At 40.7% G+C, this 21,650-nt stretch overlaps 1 protein-coding gene across 1 annotated transcript in view; it reads right to left on the reverse strand.

The window, feature by feature from the left end:
• CPNE4 (copine 4) overlaps positions 1 to 21,650 on the reverse strand; it is a 201,979-nt gene that overhangs the window by 111,552 nt on the left and 68,777 nt on the right. Inside the window, exon 3 of the mRNA XM_059819136.1 lies at positions 4,596 to 4,775. Within this exon, the coding sequence (XP_059675119.1) occupies positions 4,596 to 4,775 (180 nt within the window). The remainder of the gene's footprint in view (positions 1 to 4,595; positions 4,776 to 21,650) is intronic.

Consider the following 21,650-nt stretch of genomic DNA (forward strand, 5'->3'; position numbering starts at 1 on the left):
CAACGATGAACTGATTCATAGCACCTAAAGCACCTATATGAAAGCAAGAGGTCACCTTTATACAGTCATGCCCCGAAATGGCAGTTAAAATATTACTGCTTGTGATTTCACTGCTTATCACTACAAAGATACACGGGTGCCTCTGCTTGCCAGTGCTTATGCAAAGAACAGCAACTATTTAGAGAGAATCAAAGAGCTAGAAGACTAGTGGACAGATGCACAGCCTGATGGAGCATCCCAAGCCATTTCTGTTGTAGTGGAAAGCACAGTGCCAAACCACTTCCCTACACCAACACTCCCACTCCAAAGGATGAGAGCTGTCATCTACCGCAGCAGCTCAAGGCGGCTGCTATTACTCCCTTCCTCCCAAAGCACGACCGGCTATGGCTAAGTCATCCCTGCTTTGTTTACTTTTGATTTGCCAGTTCAGACTTTCTTTTGCCACTGGAAAGCTGCTACAACTATTTGTAAGTGTTTGCACACAACACAGGAGTGAGGGTTCATTATGCCTCTGCTTTTCTCTGGTCTTGCCAGAGGTAGGCAAGCCCTGGGGACAGGAAACCATTGCTGTTGTGAGGGTGGCAAAGCACTGGGACAGAGCCCAGAGAGGCTGTGAGATGTCCATCCTTGGAGACATTCACAATGGGACTGGACAAGCCCCTGAGCAACCTGCTGTAATCTGTTTTGAGCTGCAGATTGAACTAAAGACTCTAGAGGTCCCTTCTGACTTAAATTACTTTATAATTTGAACAGGTAAAGCACACATTCCCAAATGTCTATGCTACCTCCATGCATAGCATTTCAAGTAAATTGCACTAAACTTTCCCTCCAATTCCAGCTTTTCTTAAGGCTCAGTTGAAACACAGCCACTATTCTGTCACAGCTGAGTCTCCACTTCCAGCCCCACACAGGTTTCTAATCATATCTTCCTCAAAGTTATTTCATGTGGGATGAAATTATCCAGACTCAGCCTTAAACTCAAGATTTAACAGATTTTTGTCAGAACAAGCTGGTTGCATGCTCAAATTCTGATAAGAAATGTCTTCCAGGTAGGAATTCTGTGGAATTCTGTAGGAATTTAGATACCTGTAGGAATTTAGGGTAAAAACTAGAAATGTTAACTTTGCTAGAATTTATCTGCTCTTTCTATAGCTATATTCCTAAACCAAGACAAAGCCAAAGGTAAAACCCAAACAACTTCTTTCACAAACGCATCTGGATAAAGGATGTTTCATGCTCTGTTGTGTTTTAGAGGACCACACTGTTAAAAAAAAAAAGTGTCCCATAATTTCACAAATATGCTTCAGATTTGGAATAATCTTTGTGAGGTTACAAGCACAACACAGTATAGTTTCCTTGCTTATGTGGCTACCGTATGACTGCACAACTTAACTGTTAAAAAAAGGCATTATTACGTATTAGTTTTATGCAGTTATTTAGAAGTGAACTGCAAAATTAAAAATAAAAACATATTTTTAATATGCACAGTTTTTAATTATGCATCTTAACCTACCATTTAACAATTCCACTTTATTTAAGTAATACAGCATAGACAGCTTAATTGGTTGGAATATGGTACATTCTCTTGATGTAAAGTTCCTTAAGAAACTGCATTTTATAAATAACGTAATTGCAGACCATATTTTAAGATGATGCTACTAACTGAAGAAAATTTGTTTGAACTTTCGACTTTAGTACCTTCTCTAATATTTTAGGGTTTTCTTCATCTATCATTCCAATCGTACAGAACAGCTTTGTTAGCATTCTGCAGTTCAGCACGTTACCAGGACACTCTGAAGGAGCTGGGAAACCGAAATGTAAAAAGAGCCTTTCTGAGTGGAAGGAACAGACTTTTAGTACCTGAAAACACACCAAAAAATCCCCCCAAAAACCCTTCACTAAACCTCCTCCCCCTCAAACCCTTCAAAAGATAATCTGCTATTGTTTTATTTGAAAGGGCAACTCTTGACAAAGCAAACCAGTTTAAGGAAACATCTCTATTTAGCATATTGACTTTTTCTCAATTACACTCCGCATGTATCTATCTACAACCGTTTGTTCTACTGTGTTTAAATACTGTGGCATATGAAATGCCTGTTGATGCATCTACTCTTTGCATCCAAGTATAACTGATTGCATGCCAGGATGCTGCTAACCACAGTATTTACCAGTAGAGGCAGTGAGTTGGCTTGTCCGCAAGAGCAGTAGATATAAGTCTTGCTGAAAATCCAGTGGGATGTCACCAGTGTACGTTCAGGATCTAACAGCCTACAAGTCACTGCCCTTATCAGTCTTTTGGGACACAGATTTCTTACAGCATTTGGGAGGAGACTACTAATAATGACACCTTCCAAAGGAATGCATTAGTCCATCTTTTGCATCCTCCAAGACCCCAAATTTCCAATAAGCTTGTATCTATTGGGTAGGTTGCACGTTAAGATTTAGATAGATCAGAAGAAAAAGACACTCACTTCCCTCTGTCAGCTTACTGCATAACCACGGTATTGACTTTCCCAGTATTTATTATTCCTACTAATTTTGTTTTAGGTAGGAGTATTACATGATTCAGGCAAAAAGGCAGGTTTACTGCACATCTAAATGATGACCTACAAACAGGCAAAGGTAGCAGTGAATCTCTTATAGATCAATGATTACCTAGAAGAGCGCAATAGAAGTTGGTACATTTATGGGGGATGGGAAGAGAATCAGTCTTTCAGACTATGCCTAGAAATCTGGAGCTTGCCTGCATGTCTCCGATAAAACCTACTTGCAATGGGAAAGTGAATTGGTAGGCAGACACACACTCTCACACAAAATCATGTTTTATTCAGGCATAAAATTATGTAGAGCAACAAATTCATGTCAAAATTATCTCAAGAAAAGCCACGGCTCAATTATCATCATTAAAAAATGCAGTAATTACACCAAACAGCTAAGCACGAATGTAAGCTCCAAATGTACAGCCTATGCTGCAGGATTTTCAACTCTGGACTCCTCATAATGGCTTTGCTTGGATGACAACTCCAGCGCTAACATTTTGGGGGTTTAAATCAGCTGAGGAATTATGTAAAGTTAAAAAACCAGAAAGGGGGGGAGAGGAACCCACCAAAAATGTCTAAACATGAGATCAGAGTCTTCAAGGCTACATTACTGTGAACAGATTTCACACTGTTGTTATTTTTTCTTGGTTACCATTAAAATCACACTGCAACCAACCCAGCTGTGTGCTATTTATAGAGATCAAATCATTACGAAGATGTTTATGCTACAGGCAGCAGCAATGACATTTTTCCCCTTCATTTTCAAGCCCATTAAGCGAGAATATTGTAATAACTTTTTCCTTTGTTTCTCACTCTCTTTGGTGTTATAGGATAGCTTATTTTCATTGATTAAGGCCACAAAAAGTCTATCATAAAGAACAGACTTCATTGTGCACTGTAAATATCCTAAATACCAATACCTTCATGTTGAGCTTTCAAGTTAGTAAATACATATATTTCATATTAATTCTGTCGCTGAGAGGACTTTCAGCATGTTTGCCTAATGGCTTTGGGAAGAAAAAACCATGGGATTCATGTGTGGTGGGGCTGAGGAAGCAACAACAAAAGGTAAGAAAACAGGAAAGAAAAGCTTTGCAGCATCTTCCATGCCAGGCTACCATGGTAAGGCTACAAACTTACATGGAAGCACTGCAATGCATAATCTAAGCAAAGGCACTGCTTGCTCTCATCACACAAGCTACCCCAGACCACAGAGTGGAGAGCCAATTTACACTCAGCTCAGTGAAACCGAGACCATCCTCAGCATTGCCATTACAGACAGAGCCGAGATCTGTGTTATGAGACCCTGCATAACAAAAAGTATGCCAGTTAGAAATAAACTCTGATACCTGAGACACTCTAGTGTGCTACCAGTCAGCAGTACAGGAATTCGCTGCAGATCTGGCTCTGACGACCTCTAGATATCGATCCCAGGGGTAGGGCTCATCACTCTTAAATTTAGTCATCTAAAAAGTTAGGTATCTACTTTAAGCCAGCTGTCTAGACTCTCTTGATAACTGATGGGGAAAGACAGGTATCTCCTGAAGGCAATTTGTCCTAATCTATGATGGGTGTTTCGGGTGGAATGAATCAACTGCTGGAACTGTCTGTTTCTCTCCACTGAACTAAAGATGGAAATCAGAAGAGTAACAGTCTAGACACCTAACTTTTGGATGACTGAGAGTCAGGAAAATGAATCCAACCCTATCTCTCTATTTGCCACATCACCAAGCACTACCTTATCTGAATAAAGTTTATTTGTAAGCATTCCTTGGACTTGGAACTTTCCATTTCTCAACACTGGTGTAATAAGCCTGTGCTCTTACTGTATAAGGCCAATCACTGACGCTCAGTTTCCTATAGCACTGGCTGACTTGAAGCTATACTACAGCAGTAAATCAAACCAGCAGAAGTTCTTAATTATCCTGTTCAAAGCACCAATTAAGAATTTTGTCATGAATGACAAATCTCACCCATCAGTCATTTAACAAAGCAATATATTTCATATACATAAAAAGATGAGAGATGAGGGAGAAAAAAGGCAGTGATACCTACTTGTCCAAGAGTGCACTCCATGCCACCAAGAAAATCTGCTTCCTTCAGCCCATTGTGATTGCTGCTAATGTCATGGACTTCAAACCGCAACCGCTGCACCTCTTCAAAATAGAAGTCCACTGTGAACAGCTTGGAGAAGACGGGATTTATACAGGTTCGAATCACTTCTGTCCTGTCAACCTGCCAAATAGAAAAGAGGTCATATGAGTGGTTTCTCTTTCTATTAGTGATGGAGTACAATGAGCTTCTCAAATACAGTTTGCCCATTTATCAGGGCTGACAGGTGTGACTGGGGCCATAGACTCTACCATTTGTATGGGCAGCAGAGCTGCCAGTTCTGTGCAGGGTTGGCCACATGCACACGATAAGGCCAACTTCCCTTGCCTCTTCCTTCTAGCAAACCTTTGGCAGGTATTGGTAGGAAGACGGGGCACAGTCTGCAGCCTCCTTTGCAGGGTGAGCAATGACTGCGCCCCGTTGGATATCCTGGATCAGTCAGGGGGCAGAGTCAGGAGCTGTGCATGGGCAAAACAACTGTTTTTTGTGCTGGACTAATAACTGGGAAATCAATTATAGAATAACTATAGAATTTACATCTCCAGCAGTACCCATCCATCACTACAAATCAGCAGCAGAGCGATAGTTTTATCAAACTAAATGGAAAAGCAAGCAAAACCTCCAGTAATTACTCATTTTGGACAGCTTGCATGATTAAGGAGTGGAGAACTGGATCCACAGCAAACAACTTTTCTTAAAAATATATCAATTTTTCCACCTCGGTAAGTTGCGTTACAAGAATCTGATGGATTATACGCTGCTTGTCCCTACCTCCGAGTCTTACAACTGCTAAAGAAACACTGTCAAACCTAAATTGCTATTTCTTCAAAAAAGTGCTCATAGAGTACTTTCTAGTTCTCTTAAAATGTAGTACTTGGGTTTCCTATTTTGAAGTAGGCCTTTGCTACTTTTCATTGTGATGCATTATTGGTGACACCCTAAGCAATGAAGCAATTTTTTTTTTTCCACTCTCTTTGCTCTGGCACAGAAAAAACCTAATAATTCTGTAAGATTAAAGGAACTGATTCTAAAATGAAATAGGACTTGGGAATGTCAGTCACTAGACAGGAGGTGGCTGGTGTGCCATGGAACAGACAAATTAAATTGCTCAGAGGAAGAGTGATGAGATCCTTTGTCTGATTCCTGATCAGGAACATCTGTTGTGCAAAAAATGACAACCGCTTGCTTCACTTTTCAGAGTTTATAACGCATTAGCCTTGCTAGTAGTTATCGGCAAAGAAACAAAGAGTCAAGTAAATCAAAAGCAGGAGAAAAAAAATGAGCAGTTCCTGGTAGCACAGATTTATTTTTGTGCTCATCAAAGGTGTCAGATTGACAGCTCCAACAGCTGAAATCCTTTAGTTAATCAAACAGATGCTACCAGCCATCAAACAGATGCAAACCAGTGTTACCATTGCTGTCTCCTCACACAGCTGTGTCAATGTGCTCTGACTATGCCAAGACAAGACCATAGCAAAAAGGAAAGCAGCCTTACCTACAGATTCAATTCTTAATCTCTTTACTTAGACGAGCTAAAAATGACACTTCTGATAACAGTGATGCAAAGCATAATAAGAATTACGTAAGTGAGAAATGATACCAGCTACCTTCATTCAGGTGCTTACCCTATCTCAAAATTTTTTTGATCTCCACTTGCAATCAATGTGACTTGAAATCACCATTACTCCTACAACATGAAATATTCCCTATGTCAGATGACGAGCCAGTTCCATGGGATGTCCCTGAGATCTCTTCTAAGTAGAAAGTGATTTGATCCACTTGCAGAAGAGCAGTCATCTCATGAAATAGTTCATCAGCAGATCCAATAATCAAAACATTTAAATGACACGTTTTAAATCTTCATAGCCACAGCAATCTCCTAAACTCATTCCTTTTAAGTATATAAACTGTTAATTTAATGGCGTCATTTTAATTGCTTCATTGGTACGACAGGTCTCCTCAGGCAGTAATTGATGTTTCTCCTCATCTCTACTTTACTGCTGGAATGTGGGAAAATGGTTCTTCACTGTGAAATGCAGCAAGATTTACACTTGTGCTCAACATAGGTTAAATACATGACTGTTTAAGGGAGTGAAGTGCCTGAAAATGGAGGCACAGGTCTGCACACAGGGACATTAAACATTTTAGTCTCACAGAGCGATAAGATACTGTTTGCTTTTTCCAGCCTGTGATTGACTGACATCCTTCCTTTGACAGACACAGTACTGAAATATAGCCATCTCACTGAATTTCCCCAGTCTTCCCACATTATTGAGATGATACATCAAGCCAGCATGTCAGAGCATGGGATAATGTGAGAAAAATCTATATCGAAAGAAGCAGTGCCAACAGCTCCACAAGTGATACAAAATTCTTCATGCCTCTCTCAGCAGTCAGCAGCATGCAATAGCATTAGCCTTATTAGTCACCTTGTCTCCTGTCTGCTTTGTCAGCGTATTTCACAGTTACCCTGCTCTTTGGCTAGAAAGTCTGGCAGGGTCCTCAGCATGGGAAGCCCAGCTCCATTCCCTTGCTTTGATTACTGTGCAGCAGGGCTCAGCACTGATAACCATCTGGAGTGACTCATGTCGAAAAAGCAGTGGTGAACAGAACAGTTCAATAAATTCACTAACTCTCATGGAACACTCTAGGTTAAAAGACGCTATATAAACACAAGGTATAACCTCCGTTTGACTTCTGCCACTTATTAGAGGCTCTTTGTTCTTGAGTATTCCTGCTCTCATATTCAATTGTAAAACCTTAATGGTCTCTTTAGAAATCCTGGATGAGTGTGAAACCTTCATGAAAACTAGCGAGAATACATTGCTAGGTGCAGTTTCATGCTGATAATCATCAAGGAGGTCATGATCTACAGTGCTGCAGACACTTCAAAAAAAAAAAAAAAAAAGGGGTGACTTGTTTTTGACCACAACAACTTATCCCAATACCTGCAGGACCTGTTTCATTTCAAGCAAAATCTGGTGACATGTTCCATGCTAACCCGAAACAGAGGTCCATAGCAGTCTGACAAGATGTCGACCTCATGTTATATGTCCTTAATCCCGTTGTCACCCAAAATCAGTAACGGCACTTCTACTTGCATGGATGACAAAGGCTCAAATGCTTAAAGAAAACACAGTTCAGCTTTCCCCAGCCTCATCAACTGAACATTCATAAAGTTAGAACTTCTTAGCTTGAATTCTTTCCAAAACATAATGAAGAACACCAGCAACCACATTAAATCTCCATTACTTTTGTGGAAGAGAGCTTTTAAGTCCAACACCAGCATGTTATAAGCAAGTGGAACTTAATACTTCTGGTCTTGTTACAGAAAACACCAAACTCTTGGGCAACCTAATCCTGAAGGCAGGTAGATTTCTCAACAGGACATGGACAGGGGTCATGCCCACAGCTTCAGGATTTGCTGATGCTTGACATATGAGCCATCTGTTATTTCTGGACTTTGCTAGAACAATGAATTTCTCCAATTTATTAAAGCAGAACGAATTTTCAAAAGAAACAACTGACAGCTACATGCACCTTTGGGCTGTGTCAACATTTACAATTGACCTTAAAAAGAGCAGTGCTTCAGATGACACCACGATCTGAACATCTGCTTCATGGTACAGCTTTACCTGCACTTTCCCTTCAAGGACAATTTATACAGAGAAAAGGACTAGTATATCTTCACCTCCCAGGACGGACTCATGCTGCTTTCCCTCTTCATCTCTTTAGGCCCTTGTCATTCCACAGAAGGCGGCACCCTGCTGAGCAGCCAGGATTACTTGGCAGGCCCATCTGGATGCAGCCACCCTGTGTGCTTCCCCTTGGGGAACTATGAATGACATACAAACACCAAAGTAGGCCTCCACAGCGTAAAGTGCCATCTCAACAGCAGGAATTAAAACATAGAAAGGAAAAGGACTTCTTGCTTTGGGCCTTCTGAATCCTCTCATCAAACCCGGAGGAAGCTGGAAACTGGGTTTGAAAGTTGTTTTCTCTTTGTACCGCTCATGGTGGATGGACAGGTAGCAGAAATGTTTGCCTGCTTTCCTGTTGACTCACCATCACTGCTGAAGAACTGCAAACGCGTCCTTGCAGTCAGATAGCATCAAATTAAAGGAAGCTTAAGAGACAGATGAAGAAATACTAAAATTCAGGCTTCTTATGCTGTTTGCATCTTCTGTCTGTGAGCTACTGAAAAGCAGTGAGCTTTGCAGAACTGTCATAAACATGGTAATTTCAGTGAGGAAACAATTCTTCATCCTAGCTAAAATTTCACTGACAAAGAAGTAATTCAGTGGTTAAAGTATAGGCTGAGGATCTCCTTTCCATCTTCCACCATTAGTTGAAAAGTCAAGCTGAGGAAAAAGAGCCAGCCTGAGGGGGATTTTTTTCCTTCTTCTACCAAAATTAGATGGAAGTATAAGCTATTGCATATACAAGGATGAATAAGGATTAGGTAGAAGCTCACTGTCACCTGGTATCTAAGGTTTTCAAGTGATCATAAACACTACTTTCTCAGCATGCCCTTGGGAACCAGAGAATTATCTACAGGACCTGAAGCTCTGCACCTCAAGGTCACGCTTCAGCATTTAGCACAGATCAGCTGTGTGGAGAACTCAGTGTCCCACACAGGTAACTGGTACCTATCTGCTCTCCACTGTATTTCTAGCAAAGAGTAATTAGCACAGATGCAACACATTTTCAGTGGTTATTACTTGACATCTTTGAGGTGAAGAGCAGCCAAGAGTCAAAGGGCCATGAAGAATTCACTGTCTTCTCACCAAAAGGACAATTCTTTGGCAGAAATTTTAATTAGGTTCATGAAATAGCATAGCAATGCTATAGTCAATGATACAGCTGTCTCATGAACTAAGGAAAATCTTTGCTTTACGGAACTACGGTCTGAAAATGTATACTGGTGCTGATTTCCTTAAGTGTTTTTAAAAAACTAGTTGAAAAGCCATAAACATGCAAATTCCATTAAATAGCGAGCAGGTGCCGCTATTCAGCCCAAAGCATGCTTTTTGTGGCTGTTTCATTTTCAGCAAATTCTTAGACCAACAAATGAACCCACTGTTCCCTATACATTTTACAGGCCAACAAGGGAAAACCAACAGGCTGTATTTTCAGTAGAAGTCATTATACAATGCTGATTAAATCTAGAAAAATCACATTTGTCAGCTGAGATGACAAAATACACAGAGGTGAAGGGGTAGCATTATTTTTAGGTCATCTGAATTTTAACAAGACTAAAAATTTCCATGATACAGTACCTTACACGAAAATTTGATACCAAGCAGAAAGCAATTTACACTTTGCTTGGCAGCTCCTGAGGAAGTTATTAATATTTTTTTATTATTATTAACAGTGCTTTCACACCATCACATCTCTATCCCACAAATGAAAAGTCATTGCAAAGGTCACCATAATTTAGAGCCCTTGTTTTCAGTGTAATTGATGTTTGAAAACAGCAAAAAGAAACCAACAGGTCTTTAACTCTTTTTAGGCTGTAGAGCTTAAAGCTAAGCACAATCTTGCCAATGTTGGCAAAAACCTTTTGGCCACAGGTTGGCTGGAAGAGAAGCATTTAATGTGAACAGTCTGGAAATTATCTGCAAGTAGTTTCTTTCATTTATGTGATATAAATATTAGATAGCTTGTAAACCTCCCAGTCACAACCGTGAAGACCTGCTTTCAAGCATTTGAAAAAAGAATACATAGAAACTACCCAGGCCTCAACGGGCTCCAGTATAAACAACTGGAATTACAGTAAAACAAGCATTATTATTTCTTAATTGGAAAGTTCTTCACTAAGAAAGTTCACTTCTCTGTTCAGGGCCACTGATTGTCCTCTGCTTAATTACTTTTACTTTCTCAGTTACTTTTCATTGCTCTGTAGCAGGAAACCGACAATTTATCATATATACTATGTATAAATTCTTTGAGGAGTTCCTGGATGGAGTTTAACTTATATGCTCATAGCTTTGAAAGGAAGAGAGAAATGTTATTGCTGGTAACTGTTTGCATACACTTTATCTCATGCACTCAGAAATAAAATATGATATAGTTAATAATAGTCACTGCACAGACAGGCACTTAATATTTGCACTCAAGGACCTATACTGATCCTTGGCAGACTCCCAGCCAGTACAGATTTCAGAGTCTCATCTGAGAAACCCCAAGCTCTCACAGTTAGAAAACCTGCAAAAAAACTGCAGGTGCAATACAGGCTAACTACTAGTGGCAGGCAAATCGTGGTAACATTATTTAGGAGCTGAACAGGGAGATCGTTTCAGCTGGGATGGGAGTGAGTGATGCTCAATCCCCAGTATAAAGAAAGCAGGACCTAAACTGGTTGAGAACCCTTGTGCCAAGGGAATCCCCAGTTTTCTGGAACAAAAGACATCTCTGGGGAAGCTACAACATTCCTCTTTAGCTTTAGGACCATGTGCAGCTGTCATCGTCGACCTCTTTGGTAGGTCTAGGCTTTCTAGGTTGCATAAAGATACTGGAAAGTACAAAGGTATGCCTCCCACTCGCTGTCATTTAGGAAAGTTCAGATATGAGAAAAAGAAAGCAAGTGCTTAAACCAATGCATTAATGCATAGTCACACCGTTCCTGAACGCACTAGATACCCACTTTTAGTTTACTCTCCTCTGGAAAGAAATACTTTCATTTCATTCAAATAGTTCTGGGAGCTAGAGGACACCAAGTCTTCTCAGCCTAAAAGAGAAGCCTAAGCCTTTTTCTCAGAAACCCAAATCTTTTCGGCTGGAGTGATAATTTTTAGTCACTGTATGGACTGCAATTAAAGCAAACAGATTAAGATTGTTACTTTGTTGGGAAATGTTCATGTAATCTCTTTGGATCTCTAATTACTTTCCTGATAATATTGCTGATGGGACTCTATCTGCATTTGTCAGTGCTGGGACACCTGTTCTGCCATGATTCTGTGATAGTTTTAGTTGGATGACATTGACGCAATCGGGGTAAATTCTGACCCACTATTTCCTACCAACAATATTTTAAAAAACCCCTCCCAAATAACAAAATAAAAAGCATGTAAATATTTAAAACACCATATACAAAATATTAAATATTAAGCATTAACATGTTAGTATTAATGTTAATTAATATATGTTAATATATTAATGTATAATATTAAACTATTAAAATGCTTAAAATATTAAATCACACTTAAAATATTTTTTACACTTTTTTACAAAGGACTAAAAGGCTAATTTGGCCTAGCGGTTAACTGCAAAGCATCTAATATATACACACCATACCCACCCCCAACACCAGCGCCAGCCCCACCACGCAGTGCGTAAGGCCAGGAAGGGTCATCGGGACCCCGCACCGCAGCACCTCTGGGTCACGCCGTGCTGGTGTAAAAGAGAGCCCCAACTGCCAAATGTACGCGCACACATCACCGGCTAATCCCCGACCTGTCCTGGCCTCTTGGACTAGGCACTGTCTCAGCTCGGATGCCGGCGCTGCACTGACTCTTCTCCATCCGCCGGCTCGTTGGGGGGAAGCACCGAAGGGCAGAGGGGTCGGTGAACTGCTGAACCCAGACCGGCTCCCCGAGGGAGCTCCTCGCCTGGGAAGGAGGAAACCCCAGACCGTGTCATCTGCAAAGGCTTTCACTTACTGCCTGGCCAGGCCAGGCTCAGGGGCGGTAAGGAAAACGTGTGCCAGTTTTAATTTGCCTCCTGTGAATTAAGTCTTGGCATAAAACATGCAATAGCAAAGAACTAGAACTCCAGCCCTGAAATTTTAACCGAGGACAAACATAAATGCTGCAGCTTCTCTGGCCTAATGGCAGAACTTCTTCTGTACGTAAAAACTGTAAAACACGAGGCTTTTTCCATCTATTGACCTTGGGTTATAAAGGACAATACCTCTTGCAACAGCTGCTGCACTGTGAATATTCAAGCCAGTTTTGAAAAGCCAGTTGCAGAACATTTCAGTGAACCTGAAAAGCACAACGTCTTTAGAGCACATCATTAATGCAGCGTAAATTAAGGCCTTTCCAATGAACAATGATTAACTGGACTGAACAGTGAGAGGACCATGATAACTTAGTGAGATAGCAATAACTACCTTTTCTAGAAGATATTTTACATTTTCTTACATTTAACACGGGAACACTTGTAATTCTGAATTTTTGTGTGTAATATTTTGAGTCCTGCTAGAGATCAGAAGGACAAGTCTGAAGAGAGAATGTCACTTCAGGTGTGCATAAAAGACTTGGGCAACTTCTTGACGAGCAACTGAACCTCCTGCAAAGCGTCACAAGGATTTAATCTCACCTGGAGCCTCCAGGGTGGGCTCCCCTGGATGCTCAGGGACCTCTTGTCTTTTGGCCCCCACTATCACTGCCTTGGGTAGTGCTCATGCCTCAGCAGAGAGGATTGTGCAAGCCTTTTCATCTGTATTCCTGCTTAAGCCTTGAAGTTGTCCTCATAATTAGCTACGAGCTATCGCTCAGAGGTGACCTAACACAATACCTTCTCGGGCACCCAAAAATTTAGGCTTACATTTCCAAATACCTAGTTGCTTTACAGCCTTGACTTTTATCACAATATTTATTATTCTACCTAATGTGAGGTACACACAGTACTTTGGAGTGTAATATCAGTCTGTGAGACAGAGCCAGCACTCCCCAACGGCATCTGCCGCTTAGTGTAAATGCTATGGCAGACCTTTGATGCTCTTCATCAGCTGAGGGGAGAGTATGCTCCATCTTCATATAGAAGCCTCTGTGCTGATGACATGCTGTGATCATAGTGGAATTGACAGGAGATTTTCCAAAGGTCCCTGAGGACCCCTCCCTTCTTATCTCCAAAATCTGTTTTCTCCCCTTCCAGAAGTGTTTTGAGCATATTTCCATTCAATGTGAATCACCACTGTCCCTCTGAGTTTACTGCCAGCTGCCATATACAGCAAATTACAACAGCTCAAGAGCTACCTTTCAGCTTTAACAGCTGGCTGAAATGGATGAGCGTGAGTTAAGGTTTTAAAAAAAGATTGAGCAGCCCCACACACACTCTCCCTCCTGAGGTAGCCCAGCAAACTCCCCGAGGCTGCCTTTGCACAAGGGCAGCAGCTGCAGGAGGTGATATTCTGGAGGCCATCCCTTCCAGTGTGACCGTGGCCATGGACTGAGTTGTTTTGGAGCAGGCAGCAATAAGAGTGCTGCACTCTTGTCTGCACCAGCTTACCTCCTGCAGAGTCATTAAATAGAGACAAGCAATGATTATGCTACTCCTGCTAGAGGGTTCAGACAGTAAATGGAATTACTCACGTCAAAGCCCTTTATCTTACTCTGGTAAGACCTTCAGAGCCTTAACAATCATATAAAATTGGCAGCTATAGAAACTTCGGTATTAAAGAGTGCTTCTTCTGAGGTAGCCAACACATCCTGACCCAGCCATAAGTACCGCAGAAGGACCTCACAGAAATCAGTTGGTGGCAGGAGATATCCATGTGCTGTGCTCCCTGTATATTTAACCAATGCTCAGCAAACATCAACACAAGTGGGTAGTGACCCGCATCAACTCATGGGATATGGTGCTGTAACCCACTCAGAGGTGATTACGCTGGCATAAGAAAAAAGAAAATGCATTTTTTCACTGAAAACTTTTGAATGCTACCTCAAAGCTGAGCCCTGAAGCCTGGATGCTAAATCTTCCTTTACTTTATAACCCAAATACAGTCCAGTTGTTCAAAGACTATGACGACTGCCATTTATTATTCCCGAACCTTCATTTGATGTTGAGAGCTTCAATCCAATCTTCTTCATTTACATGTCCCTGAGGACATAGGCTTTTTGTAGAGGACAAGACTGGTCCTTCGAAGTGACAACAAAAATATTCACAGATTATACCATTTAGCTCCTCTTCCAGCTAGCCACAAAATGCTAGTAGGCAGTGTAGTGCCTGGCAGCAGTCTGAAAGTCAGAGCACTATGCAGCCATTTGAAAGCTCTTCAGCCATATAGTCTCTACACAGTTTCCCCCACAGATTGGGAATATGGGTCTTCACTGATGGAGTTTTAACTTCATTGCTATTTGGTTGCTCATTTTCAGTCTGCTTGTAGGGAGAAACACAGTTTTGTTGGTTATTTTTGTGCAAGAAGGGACAGGTTTTTATCAAGGTGTGTATCAATTACTTGACTGCTTTTGCCCACACAGATGTTATTTTAATGTCTCCTGATCAGCTAAATTTTAAGTTATTTACTTTCAAAGGAAATTATGTTTTGAATATTCTTTTGATTCACAATGCAATGCATGACCTTGCCTGCACGACAGCTACAATAAATGCTACAACATTACTGGGTTTTGGAATATGATTCAAAATGTGCCAGGTACCTGAAGGTTGCTTTTTTCAAATGCCATTGCTTGGGAATTTCATTACCAGAATACTGTACTCACACAATTAAATTCTGCTGCAGCATTTGACTACAAAGAAATTAATTCAAACTTACTCTAATCAGGATGCAAAGTCTTTATTTGCTAATTCCACCTTTCATTACTCCAAAACTGACTTACAGAATTAATTTTCAGTATTGCCACCTTTAGACAATCTCACATCCTGGGCACCAGGCTTCCACAGAAATTACAGACATGTTTCTTCTTTGCCTGATGTCCTGGAGGGCAAGAGATTTAGAAGCTGGACAAATGTGTTGTAGTGCCAGCCCATTCAAACAAAAGTGGAGATGTTTGCTGCTGCTGAGCAGCAATTAAGCCTGCAAAGAAGTCTTTAGAAGAGTGCACGGTGACACAGGATTGATCATGGAGAGAAATCTGGCATCATACCATTTGTCAAGAACTTACAGGTAATTGAGGGCATAGAAAAATGAAGTAATGGGATGACCCTTTTGCTCACTGACTATCAGTGGGACTACATTATACTAAGTGGGAAATCTACACTGCTTCAGTAATTTGCTCTTTAATTAACTGGCTATAAATAGTGATTTGATAATTTATTTATACTGAGAAAGATCTCCTGCCTCATACACTCAGGTAAGTTAAGCATAACTAATATGGATTCTCATACGGGTTAATGAATTATGTCATTGATACAGGCCTAGTCAAGTTGTTAGTTTAAGAAATTCATTTGCTATCGAAGTGCTCATAATTAAAGATTTATTAATTTACTTTTAATGTTGTAATTCAACTGCTGAATCAATTATATCATCAAGGCATTAGCAACAGGAAGGCAATGCGCTGTTACGCAAGACACACACTGCTTTACCAGGCTTTCCTGAATTCCTACACTGGAAGTAACATTTTACAAGGCCAGCTCCAGTCTTCCCACACAACTGGGGAATTTGGACCATGTGTTGGAATGGTCCAATGGTCCAATGGTACCTAGAAAAATAACAGATTTCTTGTGACTCATGTCCATTATAAGCAACTCTCATTCTTTTCTTTTACACATGCATGTTATAAAGTCTGTCAATGGGGTTGCCATTTGCTCAAACCAACAGCTTGATCCACTACCCAGGAACAGCAGTGGAAGCCTTTCTGTGAACTACCAGAAAAACTGGGAAAATAGAATACAATATTACTTGTTTTTCAGCCCAATTACACCCACAAGCACACATTCTGGCATTGAATAGTACACAACTAACTCATTAGAAATGGACAGCAAGTTCAGCTGAGCTGTATTACAGTTTTGCAGACAGCATCCTATCAGAGTCCCGACTCAGGGGCTGTTTCATTTGCACCACTTTTGAAGGATCTCAGTGAGTTATGGTTCCTGTATTTATCTGGGAATATCTATTCCAAAATGATTTCTGGAAAACAAAAGCCTTGTAATCTAGCCTGATATACATGCATGCTACCCAAAAATATACAAGCTTAATCTGAGATGACCACGATTTTCCCTTCCCTGAGAATGCCGGCAGCCAGGGATGTGCTACATATAGGGACCTTTTTTTACTAAATCTGACTTGCTCACACAACCACTTTGGGCAATAAGCAGCCCCAAGCTGCTTCCTGTAATGGCTGCAGGCTCTCCTGGAAAGTGTTATGCCTTTCAGTTGCTCACAAACAATATGCCCGACATGTCCCATACATCAGATATATACAGCATACATACACATCAGTCCCTCCTACATTCACAGGGATTTATAAAACTGGTTGGTATATGCATAGCTGTGAAGCAGGTTTAAATGTGCAGAGCACACCAAATCCACCCCGTTATGCCTCTCGGCAGCAGCAGGGATGCTAACTGTTGACTTTTTCAACTAGTGAGCACAAGATTTGATCATAAAAGACAAGTGTTAGTCTTGTGGGTACTTCCATCAAGTGAAAGTAGTCCACATATCTACTCCTATTTCCTACTGTCATATTCTACATATTGTAAATACAGGCTTATTGGTGTAAGTTATACATGCTCCATAATGATTCAATATTACAGTGCTGATTGTATTACTTCAGAGCTGCAATTTCCAAGGGAGTTGGGTGCCTAAATCCTGTAAGTTTCTCAAAAGTTTTAGCACCTTGTTATTTAAGGCCACAGGGACAGAAAAATTAGGAAGTTCCCTTGTGCACAGGAGAGTTCTGAGCTCAGAAAGGAGGTTTTCTTCATCTGTGATATATATTCTTCAGCAGCTGATTTACTACTTATTCAGATGCCTTACCAGATGCAAGGCAGTACTCAGAGTTATGTCATGTTTTAGCAAAATAACTTTGAATTCCTTCAAAAATTCATTTGCTGTAAAGAAAAAAAACAATTCAGCACTTACACCTGCATTTGCAAGAATACCCTAATTATATCAATTAACTAAATACATCATTCCATTTCAGAGGGTGTTTTCATTATTCTTGGTTTGAGAGAGAAGATTCTAATATTATTCAGCAATGTTTTTACAGTGGTCCCTCAATTTTTAATTTTTTTTTTCCAAACTCCATTTTACTTCTATGTTGTTATAATTAACCAATTTCCCATCTCTGCACGTTCTCTTTTTATTTCCCAGCTCACCTCATTGTCCTTCAGATCCTGCCAGTCAAGGCTATTATTACTTTCCACCTTATAGCACAGACTTCGGATGTGCAATACAGAGGTAAATCAGCCCCCAGACCAGCAACGAGCTAATTAAACCTTTACTTACTAACTCAATCTGAAAAGGTGGTAATAATTCCATGGCTTGAGCAAAATTCACTTCAAGCCTTTCCTGTCTTATTTAGGCAGTAAGCATAAGAAAACACAAGTCGAAGAGCATGAAGGGAAGATCCCAAGACAAGGTATATTCAACCACAGTGAAATTATACCTGCCAATTTCTTTCTTCATCTCCTACAGCACACCATAAGGAGAAGGGAGTTTGGGATTTTTACACCAGAGTACAGAGGGTACATAAGAGGATGCTGACTAATTTAAAGAAGAACCATTTCACGATGCAGAAGCTGTATATTTCACCACGAGGTATTTCAGCCCTGGCACTGAGGTTTTAACTTACGACCAAACAGCCAACAAACAGAGCACAATGTCCTGTGGAAGGTACTGCCTATTAGAAGAGCAGTCAATATGGCTATACAAGAAACCTAGGCCAAAAATATCACAGAATAGCTAAATCTGAGCAACCTTCAGGTAAACCCCATGGAACCTGTGGTAAGCCCCGTGAAACTGTAGGCATTAATGGCCACAATCAATATGCAGTCTCAGCAGGATTTGGTCTTCTTGATGTCTTGACTTCGGGACTTCAAAATTTAGCTATGACTGAAGCTGCAAAGAAGCAGCTTGTAGCAATGCAGTTTTTGATGGAGACTTGCCCAGGCTTAGTTCAGGGCTGCATTTCTTATATTAAGGCTGACTGTAGGCACAGGCAGACACATAGGCATGAGAAAACACAGCTTCAAAATAAAAGCACTGACCAGGTTGCTCTGGCATAGAGAGTAGAAGCAAAACGTTCAGCACACCTAAGCAGTTCAGCATGCTAAGACCATGTAGCAACATCCCAGTTCTCATCCAGTTTGCATGCACAGCCCGCATGCACAGCCCAGCTGGGGTTACAACCTGACCGCTCAGGAGGAGACAGTCATGCCCAAGGCTGTTAACACCCCTCACACCTCCCCACCCCTGCCTCTGATACCACCTGCCCTGGGGAACCACTGCAATGGAACTTGCTTAATTAGTAACTAAGTAATTCATAAGCCACTTTCTCTTCATGTATGTGGTCCGAAAATTTAATTTTGCTGACACTGCTGAAAAGCTATGAGCTGCCTCTGGGATGAAACACATCACTGTGAGACATTTTGGCTAAAATGTCCTGCATTTTATCCACTTTAAAAAAATGGAAGAAAAATGAATGCAACTAAATATGATCAGATGTTTTCTTGTCCTAAGAGGCTGCGATGCTGGACTTACACAGAAGTACCATGTTTGGCAGTAAGGCTCCTCTGTCTTCACCTTCCAGTGACTGTAAACCTGTTATAAATCAAAGAACACTTCGAGTGGATTTCGGTTCTCTCTCAGTGTATCTATTGTCTTTGCCTACTACCAGTAATTTTGAAGTCAACAAAACTCAAATATGTATTTTCATGTCTTGCTGAACAATGGAAATGGAAAACAATGAAAACCAGTAGTGCTGTTATTATGTATCTGCAGTGTGAAATGCATTCAAGATTTTTTGCATAAAATAGAAGATGTTTTCTAAACTGGCCTTTCAGCATAGTAATATGCAAATATATTTTAGGCATGCTGTTTTTCAATTGATATATTCAGAAAGTTTATCCAATGCTTCCATCCAAAAAACTTAATTTTAATACCTGCTCTCCACATATCTCCTCTAAAATTCCCTTTGACAAGACTTCTTTTCAAAACCTTCTCTGTGCATCATGGCATTTTCTATTAACAAATTGATGCGAAAATGAGAAATGTAAATAATGCTTGATGGAAGTTTATCTTCAGACCTGGAATACTCTGGAAATTTATTCCTGTTGGACAGGTTTAGGCAGAAGAGAAAACACATTCTTGCATTCTCTTCCAATTTAAAAGACTTACAGCAATGCATTTATCATTCTTTTCCTGTACCAACAGTCCAACCCCAAAACATGTGACGGTTGAGAGAGGACACTCTCAGCAGTAGGTTCCACTCAGAGCCTTGTGCTGACCACACGCTGGGCTCATTAGGGCTAAATTTAACAAGGGAAGAGATGGGTTCAGACACACTGCATGTATCCTCATTGAGGTGTACTTCTGTGAAAACCTCCATCAAGCTGCCACCTACCCAACCAACCCTGGTGTTAGGTACTCTCTGGTATGGTGCAGCAAATCCTTTAGCACCTTCCAATGATTGACGAAGTCAAAAGAAAACTCTCCCTGTAGTGAACAAATACAAGAGGGATCTTGGCTGAACCACACAGTGGAAACCAGGAGCAGCATGTCAGGACACAACTTGCATTGATCCTATTACTGTAAGAGTATTGTCTCCAAGTAGATATCACTGATAGAGCCCTTAAGCCATTTGATGACTAATGGGACACTGGTAGTTTGCTCTCACATATGTAAGAAGTCCAGCCTGTAATCCATTCCCCTATCAGTCTGTTGTGTGCTTGGAGCTCCAGTTGCCAGCCCTGAAACACATTAGAACATACTACACTAAATAACTCATTCCAACATGGTGCCAAGGACATAGAGCCCACTCTCTTTGCATGCTGAGAAAGAAAACCAGGACCTGCTTGCTCCCAGGTTGGAGCAGTGGCATTAGCGGTCTAGCAGAGTGACATACCATGAAATGGGGAGAAGACAGGTGAATAGCTAGCATGGCTAGAGGAGAAGAAAGGCTAGGGAAAAGTGACAACAGTACGATGAAGCTCCCATGATACAATCAAGAGTGGAACATTGTTCATCCTGCTATCCTATTGCCATTCCTGCAGAATAAAAAGACAGTGGTATGAAAGAATAATTACCACAGACATACTGCTGTCTTCAGCTTCAAATGGAAACAACCAGGTGAAGTAGATACCAACCATGACAAAACATGTCAATATTGAGATACAATAGAGACATAACTGGTCTTCAAACAATCTGCATCTCCAGAAGGCCAATTTGTTTTAAATTAAGAGCTACCACTTCTATTAAATTCCTGCTGTTCTTTTTTGATAGGACAAGCCTTCTATTTAATCAGAAGAAAGCAGCTCAGGAAGAATGCCTTTCTTTATCTAGATATGTTGAAAAACAGGAAGAAAATAGTAAAATCAATTAATTATTCATTGAGATTGAGTCCTACGGTCTTTACCCCTCTTTTATTTGTCTACTTCAATTTTCTACCTTTGCTTTTATTTTATTGATAGTAAAGGATGGCTTCATATTTCTACCAGTTAGCAGATTTTATTTTGACTCTAACATCACTTCCTGCATTTGCAAAAAGCAAATCTCTTAGGACTAAATGTATTCAACAGTGGCCTTTCATTTCAGGCATCTCTATTTCAGGGTCTATCCATCACGATACGTGCAGTCTGACTTTTAAGGCTGCTGTGCTCCCAGTGCTCCAACTGATTCCAGTGAGGACTGTAAGCGCTCAGCACTTTTGAAGGTCACATCTAAACTAGTGAGTAGCGGGGCAACCACAACCCAGCTTGGAGGCTTCCCACAAGAGAACAGCTCCTCCGAGGTGTGGGGGAGCACAGAGGAAAGAAAAGCAAAGAGGATTGTATGGAATTTATCTTGGGAGTTACACAAAGTTGTGCTGGGGTGCTGCTGAGTGTGATGGGAGGAAGTTAGGCCAGGGAATTGGTAAATGCATTGAAAATTTAGTTGCAATAATATATTCCATCCTTTCCAGTGTCACCAATTGTTTTGATTTTGCTGCAAGTGTCATAAGCTTCGGCACCTCTTATAAAGGTACCAAATGAAAAAATACCGGTTTTCTTAACTAAAGTTCTTTTCTTCATGTTTTTGGAAAAAGTTCTGAACTATAAGGAGAATTATCTAGTAATTCGAAAACTGGGTGACAGCAAACAACTAAAATGGAGGTA

Source organism: Gavia stellata, chromosome 6 (genome assembly GCF_030936135.1).
Source record: "Gavia stellata isolate bGavSte3 chromosome 6, bGavSte3.hap2, whole genome shotgun sequence".
Taxonomy (NCBI): domain Eukaryota; kingdom Metazoa; phylum Chordata; class Aves; order Gaviiformes; family Gaviidae; genus Gavia; species Gavia stellata.